This window comes from Aphanomyces astaci (assembly GCF_000520075.1).
Source record: "Aphanomyces astaci strain APO3 unplaced genomic scaffold supercont1.8, whole genome shotgun sequence".
Lineage (NCBI taxonomy): Eukaryota > Oomycota > Saprolegniomycetes > Saprolegniales > Verrucalvaceae > Aphanomyces > Aphanomyces astaci.
In genome coordinates, this window is record NW_009798271.1 from 473,730 (window position 1) to 486,595 (window position 12,866).

The 12,866-nt window shown below is 53.0% G+C and overlaps 2 protein-coding genes across 2 annotated transcripts; one reads left to right on the top strand and one right to left on the bottom strand.

The window, feature by feature from the left end:
• Positions 1-36: 36 nt before the first annotated feature.
• H257_04633 (hypothetical protein) lies at positions 37-9,732 on the top strand. Its single transcript, XM_009829225.1, has 13 exons — positions 37-358; positions 424-960; positions 1,569-2,008; positions 2,070-2,440; positions 2,782-3,043; positions 3,391-3,431; positions 3,521-5,966; positions 6,021-6,622; positions 6,691-8,105; positions 8,178-8,410; positions 8,465-8,627; positions 8,689-9,183; positions 9,387-9,732. Exons 1-13 carry the CDS (start codon positions 107-109, stop codon positions 9,669-9,671), a joined length of 7,542 nt encoding a protein of 2,513 aa, XP_009827527.1. The 5' UTR covers positions 37-106; the 3' UTR covers positions 9,672-9,732.
• Positions 9,733-9,924: 192 nt separating this feature from the next.
• Positions 9,925-12,018, bottom strand: H257_04634 (hypothetical protein). The gene has a single exon (XM_009829226.1). The coding sequence runs from the start codon at positions 11,961-11,963 to the stop codon at positions 10,014-10,016; it is 1,950 nt and encodes a 649-aa protein (XP_009827528.1). The 5' UTR covers positions 11,964-12,018; the 3' UTR covers positions 9,925-10,013.
• Between the last annotated feature and the right edge of the window lie 848 nt (positions 12,019-12,866).

The window sequence follows — 12,866 nt, forward strand, 5'->3', positions numbered from 1 at the left end:
AATCATGTCCACCGCGCCGCATTTTCCATTTTCGTGGTTTGACCCCCAAGTTGTCGGCGCCATCAGCACTCGGGGCTACGTAGACAAGAACACGGGATAAAGCAACATGGGAGATTCACCGAGGAGGTTGGAGATATCCCATTCAAGCTCGTTCACGGGACTCGCTGGTGGAGATAACCCCGACGAGTTTGTCGCGCGATTCCAAACAACCAAGTTGTCATGGAAGGGCAAGTACGAGCGCATCTTTGCGCTGTCCGCCACGCGCTTCTGTACCATCGACCCCAAGGACTTTGACGTGACCAACAGTTGGTCTTACCAATCGTTCGTGTCGTTCGAACTCGACCTCAACGACGACCACGTAAGGCCACAAGCTCCTCCTCGTCATATTCCAACCTCCCCGCAATAATGTATCCATGGTTTTAGGTGTTTACGTTGGTGCTCGTTGGTCCAAAGAAAGAAGAGCAACTTAAATTGCGATACAAGTACCGTGCATACTTGCTGACCGAGTTTCTTCGGCTGCACACCGCGAACGCGCAAACGACGTCGCGGCCGCCGCCGCCGCTGCAATGCAACGCCACCAAGTTGACACGACTTGGCATGGAGCGCGAGTGCATTTTGGAGATTGCTCCCGACGGTCTCGTGTACAAGGAAGTCCTTCCGACGTCGCAATCCGCGGCGGTACTGGAACGATTCCCGTACACGGACATTGACCACATCACGCCAGTCTCCAACTCCACGACGGGGTGCGTTGTCGGGTACTACGGCAGACAAACAGTGTTCTTCACGACCGACCGATCGTTTCTGATTGGCAACATGGACAAGGCGGCGGCGCGTGTCGGGCTGCGATTGGCCACACGTGGCAAGCTCACGTTGGAGCAAGTCGCGGCCGACAAACCGATTTTGGATGTGGCCGAATGCATAGTGCAATTTCCCGTTCAAAAGTTCTCGAGGCGCCACGAGGTACACGATCTAGTCTTGTCACTTTACCCCAAAGTTGGACTTTTTTATGCTGATTCGCGCCAACTCTATCGATCGATTCTTTGTGTTTCAGGGTTTTGTATATAAAGATCACCCAGTATCACACTAATTTCATTCACACACTAATTCGATGATGACTTGGTCCAAGAGTGGATGATTTGATTGGCCACTTTGATTAGTAGTATTCTGGGGTTTTGATTGGTCGATATATATCGATTGTCTATCGATTTGGTTCTTCTGCTCATTCGATTGAACACCCAAACACTCCAATGTTTCGAATCGACATGACAGTACTGACTTTTGTATATAACCATCGTCCAGTAACACACTAATTTCATTCACACACTAATTTGATGTTGTATCGGTCGAAGAGTGGATAATTTGATTGGCTAGTTGATTCGTGTGTTGTGGGTTTTGATTGGTCGATATATCGATTGTCTGTCGATTTGGTTCTTCTGCTCATTCGATTGACTACCCAAACACTCCAATGTTTCAAATCGACTTGACGATATGATATCGTACAGTAGTAAGAAGTACAGTAGTACCTGCCTCCATCGCCACCCCCCGATTGTTCATCTTCGACTGTGTAGAAGCCAGAGCGACGAATCCTAGCCCTCGTTCCATCGGCGCTGCTCGAGCTCGATCCGACGTCGCTCACCGTGCTCACAAGCATCCCCCTCTGCTCGCTGTTTGCCGTGATTCGACACCCCGGGTCGTTCCAGTTCGAGCTCGAGTTTGTCCATGGCACCCACCAGCGGCTGTACTCGTGCCGCGACCGCGACGGCGTCTTGGCAGCGCTGTACGACGCAGTTGGCACGACCAGCTCGGACAAGAGCACGCTCGAGATTTCGTCAACGCCGAGCCAGACCGGTCTCCGCCTCTTGCCGCGATTTGCGGTCGAAGACATGACAGAAACCTCGAGTTTCTTTGGCGATTCGTCGATTGGCGCGTGCTTTCTCAAACGATTGGCGGCGGTCGGCAAGTACACCATTGGGAGCGGCATCCGCGCCGGCGCCGCCGCCGGACGAGGGTCCGTCCATCGATGTATACATGTCGAATATATTGAAAATGACGTTTTGTTATGGTGATAGCCTGGTGTCGATTGCCGCCGAGTTCAACGCGAACGTACCCCTCGCTGGCATTCAATACCACACCAAGCGGTCGGTTGTGCTGGAGGCACTCAAGCCCTTGGTCGTGCAGCTGCAGACGGTGGCCGCGTGCCAGCCGCCGGCGCCGCGCACCGCGGTCACGTTGCTGCAGTGCCTGTGTCGCATAGCGAGCTCGTTTTACGGATTCCGAGAACTGCTGCATTTCCCAAATGTCCTCGACAGTCTGCGGCTGTTGATCGTGGCCGAGGACGAGCTCACCGTGTTTTGGACAGCGCTGCTCCTCCAGCGCGTCACCATGCACACGATCGTGGCCTCGGCGGCGGCAGGCGGACTACCCGACGGTAGTAGCCCTGGTCCGTATGCTTGTAGCAATATATATATATATATTATTGTATACCCAAAGTTGGTTGACTTTTGATTAAACCTATCTCGATCGATGATTGTTTGACCCTGACTTTTGTATGTAAAAACGTCCGATGTCTCACTAATTCAATCTTGAAATGGTGAAAGAGTGGGTCATTTTGATTGGCCACTTGGTTATTGCTCTGGATTTTTTGATTGGTCGATATATCGATTGTCTGCCGATTTCGGTAGATTGAGCACCCAAACACTCGAATTTCAAATATATCGACTTGACATTTCTGCATGATTTGGGCTGGTGGTGATGGTCATGGTTCTTGTGGCACGAGTGTAGACGGGGAAACCACCGACAAGCGAGCAACCAATGGCGAAGCAGAATTGAACAACAAACGTATGCTATTTAGTCAAGGGATGCTCGTGACGGGGCTTGTGGGGGTGCTCGGGCGCTTCGCCGACCGCAAGGCCGGACCGCTTAGTCTCATGGGCAACCTCCAGGTGCTTGAAGGCGCCATCTGTTCGCATCGGCACACGACGGACGCCGCCACCGTCCGCTTCCTAGTCGACCACCTCGTACCACACTACGACTCTCTCACACGGTAATTGATATATGTATATGTGCTTTCGAGTGAAATTTCATTGTGTTGTGGGGTGGTTTCTCATTGGAATTTAAATCGATTTGATTGGCTACCTCAGATGAGCTCAATAATATTAGCCAATCAAAACCTTCTCAATGAAATTTAACCAATCAGATCGATTGTGGATCGCTTTGGTCGGCGCGATTCGATTGCACCCCCTCCCCAAATTTGTATCAAATCGACAATATATATATTTCTATTCTTGCTATGACCCTCCACGATCACAGAGTGCTGGATAAAGTGCATATAATATATCACTAGTTGTTTTGTATATAGTACTGTTTCTAAGTATATGTACGTACATGTAGGTTGCTGTTTCAATCTCGATGCACCACGACGGTCGAATCATGTACGTACGTTATACTCGACGCGAAAGTCGATATTGCCCGTGCTCTGTCACATGTTTTTATTCCTCACCATCGGATCCTATCTATCTAGGTACGTTGCTCGTACAAGCCGTGTTGCGGCTGTGCTCATCAGATGCGGCGGCCTCCATCAAGGACGCCGCGCTGCGCCGCGGCCTTGTCCTACAGCATTTATACCAAGCCATCTTCGACCCGAGCTTTGACCAACGGTGTGTGAGTCGCTACATGATTACCATGTGGATGAGCGACCACGCCCCAGCAAAGCACCTGCTTCGGCGCATATTTCCGCCGGGGTTGGTGTCATGTCTGGAGATGCGGTTGCTGTCGCCGGCAGAAGAGTGCCAGCTCGACGATTTAGAAAAGACCACGTTTATGGACAAGTTTGGAGCGTTCAACGCCGAGCTGCTGCTGTCCCGCCGGAGCCCGAGCGAAGTAGACAACGAATCGTTTTACGACAATGGATCGGATGGATTGTCCGTCCATTCGAACCATGCTATCTCAGACACGATGCTTTCGTCGGCCAAGTTACTGGATCGCATGCACATCAAGACGACGGGCACCAATGTGTTTGACAAGAGCAATTCGAATCATGGGGCGACGACGAGCAGCGTCAGCAGTCGAAGCAGCCGGTCGTCCGTGTTGAAAGATGGCTTGTTCAACGTGCAAATGCTGCGGCGCGCCATCACACGCGGCCTCGGCGCTGCCATACCGGAATCATCCGCACCAAGTCCATCTGCGACACCGTCGGATCGGTCGCCAGAGAACTTTCGCATTTTGTTCCATATGGTCCAGCAAGACCACGAGTCGATCGAGTTGGTGTGGACGTCTGCGACACGGGAAGAGCTGCAGACGGCCCTGTCGCATGAAATCCACCGGTTTCGCGAGATTTTTGCGTCGTCCACAGCCAACGTTGTGTGGAACTACGAAGACTTTTCCATCTCGTACTCAAGTTTAGAGAACGAACTGGTCGTGGACGGGATGTACCTTCGGCATTTGCTCCAGTGTCCCGTAGCGGCAGTGTCTGACGATGGCGAAGACGCGTGGAGGCCGCCGCTGCACATGGAGGACATGCCGGTGAAGAAGCCCAAGCGGTTTGTTACAGCGCTGTACAAGAAGATCTTGCGGGAACAGGGCGATGCTGAATTCAAAGGCCATGTTGATATCACGGTGAGCTGTCTCAAGGCGTTGGCATTTGTCACATGGGTGTACGAGTTTGAGTACTATTTGCCCCTCGAGGACGTGGGGTACCTGCTGGCCATGGTAGAGTCGACGACTCGGTGTGAGTTGCTTGTGCATCTACTCCAAGTGCTCCGAAGTGTCACCAAAGTAGCATTCAACGGCGCCAAGTTGGTCAAAGATCCGCGCGCTGTCCCGTTGTTGGTGGCGTTGATTCAAATGGCGCACGTTTCCCAGCGAAATCAGCCATCGACACGTGGACAAGCGGTTTGGACGTGCGGTGCCAACACTCTAGAGCGGAAAACACTGGACGAAGTACGCCAGTACTTGAAGGACAACACCAACGTGAACAACCACCATGAGTCGTTGGAAGTGCCCATTGGACGCTGGATGGGCACCGCCAACAGCACGCTTGGCAATATCCCGCAACTCAAGTGGGAATTCGGCATGGACAGACCGTTTGATCCAGTCCACGTAGCCCACGACGCCATCCATGTGCTGATTGCCCTCTTGAAGAGCAACCCACTGGTCACATTGCCTGAAGTCGTAGTGTTCCCGATCCCAGTTGGCCGACAACTGACCGCGGCCCATATCGCGGACATGGCGTCCATACTCGTACTCCATGAACTGCCCAAGTTATCCGAACTGGCCATGCACGTGTTGGTGCTGTTGTCGTCGTCGTATGCGTCGCCCTCGTTGTACACAACAGGGGTGTTTTACATGCTCTTCTTGTACAAGGGCGACTCGTTTACTGACTTTGCTTCGTTTTTACAAGCCACACACCAGCTACAAACCGTATCAACCGAGCCGCGCCATATTCTAGCGGATCTGCTGCCCCCAGCCATGATCGATCAATTGGATTTGCTGAATCCGGCCGAGTTTTCCGCCTTGTTCTGCAGCGGCGATCACGTCGAGTCCCCCCGTGTGATCTGGAACCCCACCATGCGGCACATGTTGTGGCGAAATTGCTTGGCCCATCTAGACGACCATCGAGCTACTCTGCAACAAGACGTTGCAACTCCGTACGAGTACCACCCTATGGCGCCAGTAGTGTACCACGAGCATCTCGGCCGCGAGTTATATTGCCACGGGTATTACTTACGTCAACTTTTCAACTCCACAGAAGTGATCAAGGATCCAGTGGCTTTTCTAACCAGTTTACACGATGCATGGACGGCTGAAGTGCATCGTGTGGCTGTGGGCGTCTCGCGCGACGAGGCAAAGGCGACGCTGGAATTGGTGGTCGACGACGGGAACTGCGACGATGTTCGAGACGCGTACAAACGACTGGGTAAACCCATTTGTCCAGAACAGGCTCTGGCCGACCCAGACAAACTGCAACGGTAATCGACTATCATCATCATCACAAGTTTCAAATGTCTTTCTATGACATATAGCTTTGAACGCATTCAAGTAGCGTTTGCGGTCCTCACAAGTCCTCGTGAAAGTTTGCTCACTTCGGGCTATGACGCTGTCAACTTGGAGCTGCTTTTGCGTGCGCAAATCTACATTGTCACAACCTGTGCCCCAGCGTTGGCATCGTCGAAACTGGACGCGTTCCCACTACTCCTAGACTTCCTAGCCACCCATTGCACGACCGACCGCCTCGCGGTGCCGCCGCTGACGTCGCACGCCGAGCAGCTGCATCTGTCGCTCCTGGCCACCCGTTTGCTCCGCCTTTCGTGCGCCGTGTCCGTGCAAAACATTCCGTGGTTGCTGGCCCAAGATCAGTGTGGGGTAGTGGACGACGCGCTGCAGTACGTTGTGACCCGGATGATTGACGACAACGACCCTACCGACGAAACGACTTACATTGATACTGCACTTGAACTGATGCAAACAGTGGCCAGTCTCGCCGGGACGTCTGCCGGACGCCAGTGGATTGCAACCACCGCCTCCCACGTCCTGCACAATATATGGCGGATTCTCTGGTATTACCACAGCTTTACGTCGCCCCCGACAGACGCCTTGTTTGTGTTGGTGCGGCACACGCTGGAAGGTGCGTTCAATTCGGGCTTTCGTGGCGTCGTGCTATCAACCAGCTAAGAATGTGTGTGTCTATCGTAGCGCTATGTCGAATGTGCGACGACGCCACCAAGGACGCGCCGCTCCCCGAGCAAATTGCGCAAAACGGCGGCATATTATGGCACTTGTTGGACTTGTGGTACGCGTTCGACTCTGCCGTGGACGAGCAAGCGTTGGCCCGACGCCTCGAACCCACGGTGCTGTTTACCGCAGGCGGCACGACTCTACATGACGATGTCGGCGGCCATGTCCAGACTTTGCTGGCGACGTTGAGCGTTCGTGTCTTCGTTGCTGCCAACAAGAGCAATGTCACGATTCAAGCCGTGTGCCACACCTTGTTGTCGCCCAACTTGTACTTTCAATCGACGAATCCGTCAGCGTTCAAGTTTTTGCACTTGTTTCACCGTGACACGATGTCGCATCGGTTGATTTGGACATCACAGATGCGAAGTGAATTGAAAGCGTTCTTGGCCCCGCTGGTGAATACCCCGCCCGCCTCCACACCGTCGTCGTCCGTCACCCAACTTGGCCAGTCGTTCCGCTTTTCCGCGTTGAAGGAACATGCGATCGTGGACGATATTTACCTCGAGCCGCTCCACACAACCCTCTCGTCTTCGTCGTTCACGGCCAACTCGGTCGACGTTGTCCGGCAACTGGGGCTCCCGCCATCCTTTTACACTGCTGCTGCCTCGTTCGTTCGGACCGGGCGCCTTCCACTCGCCGCTCATGGTGTCGTGGGGTGGGGCATCACGCCCGACGTAGAGCTCCGGTTTCGAGAGCTGTCGTTGGGTATCTTGGCGGCGTTGGTTCCGTGGGCAACCGCCCAAGTCGAAGCCGGCTTCATGGGGGGGGCTGCAAAGTCGGCTCACACTGGCGTCTTGACGCTGCTGAATTGGGTGCTGCCTCCAGAACACAAGTTTATGCAGACCCATCCGTCGCTAAAGGAGGGTGTGGCCGCGCTTCCCCAAGACGGCACGGTGGCTTTTGCCACGTTTCAAAGCCACTCGCTGACGATTCTGCACGCGTTGGCCGCCACCAAGTCGTTTGGGGACTCGTTGGTCGAGTCGAAAGTGGGGCTGTCGGTGCTCATGCATGCGGCGTTGATGGAGGACCAGCACAGCGGTGGACTGCTCGAAACAGTCGGTCGGCTGTGTGCGTCGTCGCACAACGTGGCGCGATATGTGACAACGTCCATTTGGATGTACCACCTCTTGATCTGGGCGTTCCCCACGCCCTCTGTGTCGGGCAAATCGGCCGACGCGTCGGGTATGATCATGGACGCCGACTGCGATTACACCCCCAGCATGCAAATTCCAGCCATGAAGATCCTCAGCATTCTCGGAAATCCCACCAGCTTAGTGCTAGAAGACACGATAAACGTGATGGTTCGGTTCTTGCCCGTGTCGTTGATCTACGAACTGGTCAATCGGCCCCAAAACGTTGCCACGATTCTCAGTGTACGGAGAAGAGCTTCGTGTTTCATCATATATATATATACTATCATTGGTGTTGACACAGAATATATGTAGGGCCACTACGAGGCGCCCGATTTAGTGTGGAATGTGACCCTTCGGACACATTTCTACCGGGAGATGCTGCAACTTGTGGTGATCGTCAACAAGTGCTCCGACACTGAAGTCATTTCAGACGAATTAGCCCAAGTGGATATTGATTACGCGTCCGTGTACCCGTATCCCATGGTCGGGGACGTGTACTTGCTCTTGTATTTGGAAAATCCGATTCACCCGTTACGGGATCCCAAGTACGTTCAACTCTACACGAACACGTATCCTTGCTGAACCTGTCATCATATTAGGTTCTTTCTGGAGTGTCTCTTCGAAGACTTTGAAGCGCTGGGGCATGCCCTCGTCACATCGTTGTCGCAGCGATCGAGTTTCAGTCCAGACTTGGTCATGACGGTGCGCCAACAGACGCAGATCCTGCCCATGATCACGTCGTGCATCATTTGTGCGCTAAGGGTACTTACTTCTAATACCTTGTTGATTTGATGGAACATGCCAATATGTGTGTCTGTGGTAGGTGTATCCGGTATATTTGGACGACGTTGCGTCATGGAAAGTACCTGACAAGGTCGCGTCGTTGTTTGTGCTGCTTCAAAACGAACTGCGATTGCCACAGCCCAAAGAGGAAGAAGCCGCAGCCGTGGTGGCCGAAGTGAGTCTGCTGCGGGTGTTTCGGGTGCTCTTTGTGTCGCCGCGCATCGTGTCGTCGCTGGCATACTCGCCATACAACCTCCTTAGCAGACTGATCTCGCACTGTCACAACTTGTCCACACACAAGAGCGATTTGCACCCCGAGGTGGGCTTTATCCTTGAAGTCGTCCGGCGGTTCCTGCTCTCGTTTCCAGACAATGGCGATAAGAACTCGGACAAGAACGTCGTCGCAGTTGTGTGTGGCCTCAACGTGATGGAAATGCTGCTCGACATGATCGAACATCCTATGACCTTGCAGCGCGTGGTCAATCCGATCCTGACCCGCACGACCGTCATTGCAATCCTCAACTACTTGGAACAGGTATACGACCAAACTGCACTTTGCCATATCGTGGCCATGTTTTACCTGATGACAGATATGGTTGGCTATACAGCGGCAATATATATATGGTACTTCATTGGTTGTTGGTTGCCAAGTACTGTATGCATAAAGTCGAGTATGACGTGGCAGCTGCTGCGCTAGATGTGCTGCCTCGTAGACTTGTTAACATAATGCCCATGTAGCATCGCACGCAAGGAGCGCTGGCGCACCACATTCTAAAGAAACACAAGAAATGGGATAAAGTGTTTCGACATGAACCGACGGACGCGATTCGAAACCAACCCGAAGACAAATACCTGGTCGGGCCGGCCGCCAGCGCCGACGCCATGATCCGGTCGTTCTTGGCCAACAAAGCCAAGGCAGATGATACATCTGGACCTCACTCGGGGGGCAGCCTCAGTCCTCCATCGTCCAGACGCAAGGGGGGGCCGTCGACGTCTCAGAAACTCAAGAACCTCTTTCGATAAACCCGCCCTGACGAGAATATATATATAATATATACAATGTATATATTATATCTATCCTGTATATGTGTGGATCACGAGTTGACTGCATGAGCCGGTCGGTGTTCGGCCTCATGCCAAAGTCCAGTTATCTTGCGATCTGTGCAGTCATTCCTTCCAAGCAACATCACGGTTGGAACTTGCTTAGTACTACTACTTCAAAGTACTAGTACCTTGAAGTACTAGTAAGTATACACACGTCCAAAGTATATGATGGTTGATGGTTGATGGTTGCACCCCTTTAATCGATTACATATTGGGCACGTCTTCTTCAAGAGTATGTATATATGGCATGTGTGCCGCCTACTACTGCAGGGACTGGTACTCGCCTCGAGCGTTCTTTTGAGCCTTGTAGATGTTGTACCACTTGGATCCGGCAACCACGCCGGCGATCACGACAAACACAATGCACCCGTACAAGATGATGCGGTCAAGGTTGAGGGCCGAGAGCATGCCGAGCCACGAGTTGCCCACGGGCTGGCCGAGGTGAAACTCGAGCGCTTCTCGGGGGCTCGGCACGCCCACCTTGGCGTCGCTCACGTTGGCTTTGAGTGTCTGGGTAAGGAAGAAGTGCTTCTTGTACGTCGGGTACACCTTGGGCGTTGTGTTGTAGTACAAGACGTTGCCGGGGCCGCGGACGTCAGTCGAGATCATGTAGCTGGCCTGGACGACGGCATCCCCCCTCCCAGTGTACGCGACCTTAACCATTGCCTCCACACAAAGCACCCGGCCAGCTTCGACGGACCCGCTGCCCGAGATGTCCACCGCGTGATATTTGCACATGGCCGAGCCGCTGGCAAACACGACATCCCCGCTCTTGGACACGCGACTCGTGACGTTCTTCAGGTCCAGCTTCGACGCGTAAATGTGAATAGCCCCCGGGCCAGACGAGATGCTCGTGAGGTTGCGCACCGCAAGAGTCGACACAAAGTACACGACGTCCCCCGATCCGTTGGTGCGGCTTACGAGGGAGTCCACTGTCTTGAGCGCCGACGCCGCGCGCACCTGAAGGGTTCCGTCGCCGGTGGAGCGCAAGTCGATCGAAGATGCAGCCGACTGGTTGACAAATGCCACCATGTTGCCGTCGCCCGTGGAGAGTACGAGGTCGGCGCCGCCCAGCACGCCGCGGTCCACGAACGTTTCCGCGAGGCCAGACACGACCACGGACGTGACGACGGGGAACTTGACGAAGATCTCGATGAGCACTTGGCCGTCGATTACGTCTGCTGCGTTGTGCCGCTCAAAATTGATGGTGAGCACGCCATCGATCGCTGTGGTGTTGTACATCTGGAGCAGCGCCAAGGACGCGGCTTCGACGGTCGAGTTCAGGACGAGGAATTCGTTGAGCGCGGTGCCGGAGATGGCCACCGATCCGACTTGGTACTCGGACGGGCCTTCGTCAGAGGACAACGACGACGCTTGGAGGAACTGCGTCCAGTTGCTGACAAACACGCGGCCTGGACCGTTGATCACGATCGATGTGATGTTGTCTTCGAGAATGGCCGGAATCGAAGCCGGGTACGGCGTCGACGTCACGGGGACAATGCTGTCGCGAGGGATGGATGTAGTTGTGGAGGAGGGGGCGGTGGAGTTGGAAGGGACGATGACGACGGCGCCGATTTGTTGTTTGTCGGGGTTGGCTCCGCCGCCACGAATCGCTACGGGAGCCGAGCTGGCGACGATGGCGGCAGCAACTGGAGTGGTGATTGGTTGGATGGTTGTCGTGGCAGCGACTGTGGTTGGCTCAGCGGTGACTGTAGTCGTGGGCGTTGCCGTCATCGGAGGCGCGTCCGTGGTGGCAAGTGTGGTGGTGGGCGCCAAGGTGGCAATGGACTTTTGCGTACTTGGCAACACTGTGGGTTGAAAGTTGAGTTCTTTGGCCCCTGGAGCAAGCGGTGGAAGCGGCGACGAAGTCGGGACGGCCGGTGGGAGTGGCCCCACACACTGAAACTTTGCCGACTGGAACACACATCCAATGACGTTTGACGTCGAGTTGATGATGCCACAGCATGTTGGAGCCGCCACCTGATGCCTTCCATACACGGAAAGTTGACCCACACCAGGACAGGCATGATTAGGAATGTCTTGGCCGTCGACGTAGTTGCCAGAGCATGGAACTTCGTCGACGCAGTAGATGCTAGCACTACCAAGCAGCGACACTTCAAACTGATTGCCTGAACAAACACCTGTGGCGGTGGCGCTGCTAGAGAGCACTGATATCCCTCCAAGAAGAGCTCCGAGGAAAAGGCGAACCATGTGAGCGAGTCGGAGGCGAAAGTGCTGAGGTTGGTCTGTCGCCCTTCACGCTAACATACGACAGGCAACGAAGGCCTTCGAACTTCGATAAACCCGTAGTTGAACAGTATTGTACTACGATCATCAAAAAAATCACCCTACTACTAGTACCCGTACTAGTAGTACTATTCATCAAATACTCTCGGCGGGTTGCAACACAGCTAAAACTATACGCCACACATGGACTGTACGTAAAAAATCAATTTACGACACATCTGTGGAAGGAGAACTTCTGAATCTCCACGCTGAGAAAACATTTTCAAGCTCTGAAACTTGGAGATTGTAACGTTAACGTTAACGTTATTGTGTTTTGCAGTCGTAACTTTTGCATGAGATAAACATAAAGAACAAATTAACAGTAAATTTGCTAACATTACCACCTTTGCTTACAAATTTCGTGTTAGGGTATTATGTTATAGAGGAAAGACAATCGGTTTTCATGGGTTATATATTCGCATCATGTATCCCTTGCGGATAGACATCAAGAGGATATCAATTTTCAAGCGTTTGCTTCCAGTATTTTTGCGCTATTTGATTGGTTCTTGAATACTGGTATACTACGTAGTAGATTTTTAAAGTAGTGGTACTGTACTGTAGTACTGCTAATAAATATCTCGGTTAAACTATGTAAATCTGCCGATGAGAGTATTTTTAAATTGATTTTTTACGTCAACGTTACTTCGACGTTGCAAACACAAAGTATTCCAAACTACTACGTAGTACAATTGCCAGTAGCGATGGCTAACGTTACGATTGCCACTGCAAATATCCACAACTTGTTCAAGTCTATCTATCTCGTACCAAAATCCGTTGACGATCCTATTTCCCATTCTCTCGACGGGAACTGCAACCATGGTGCAAGGC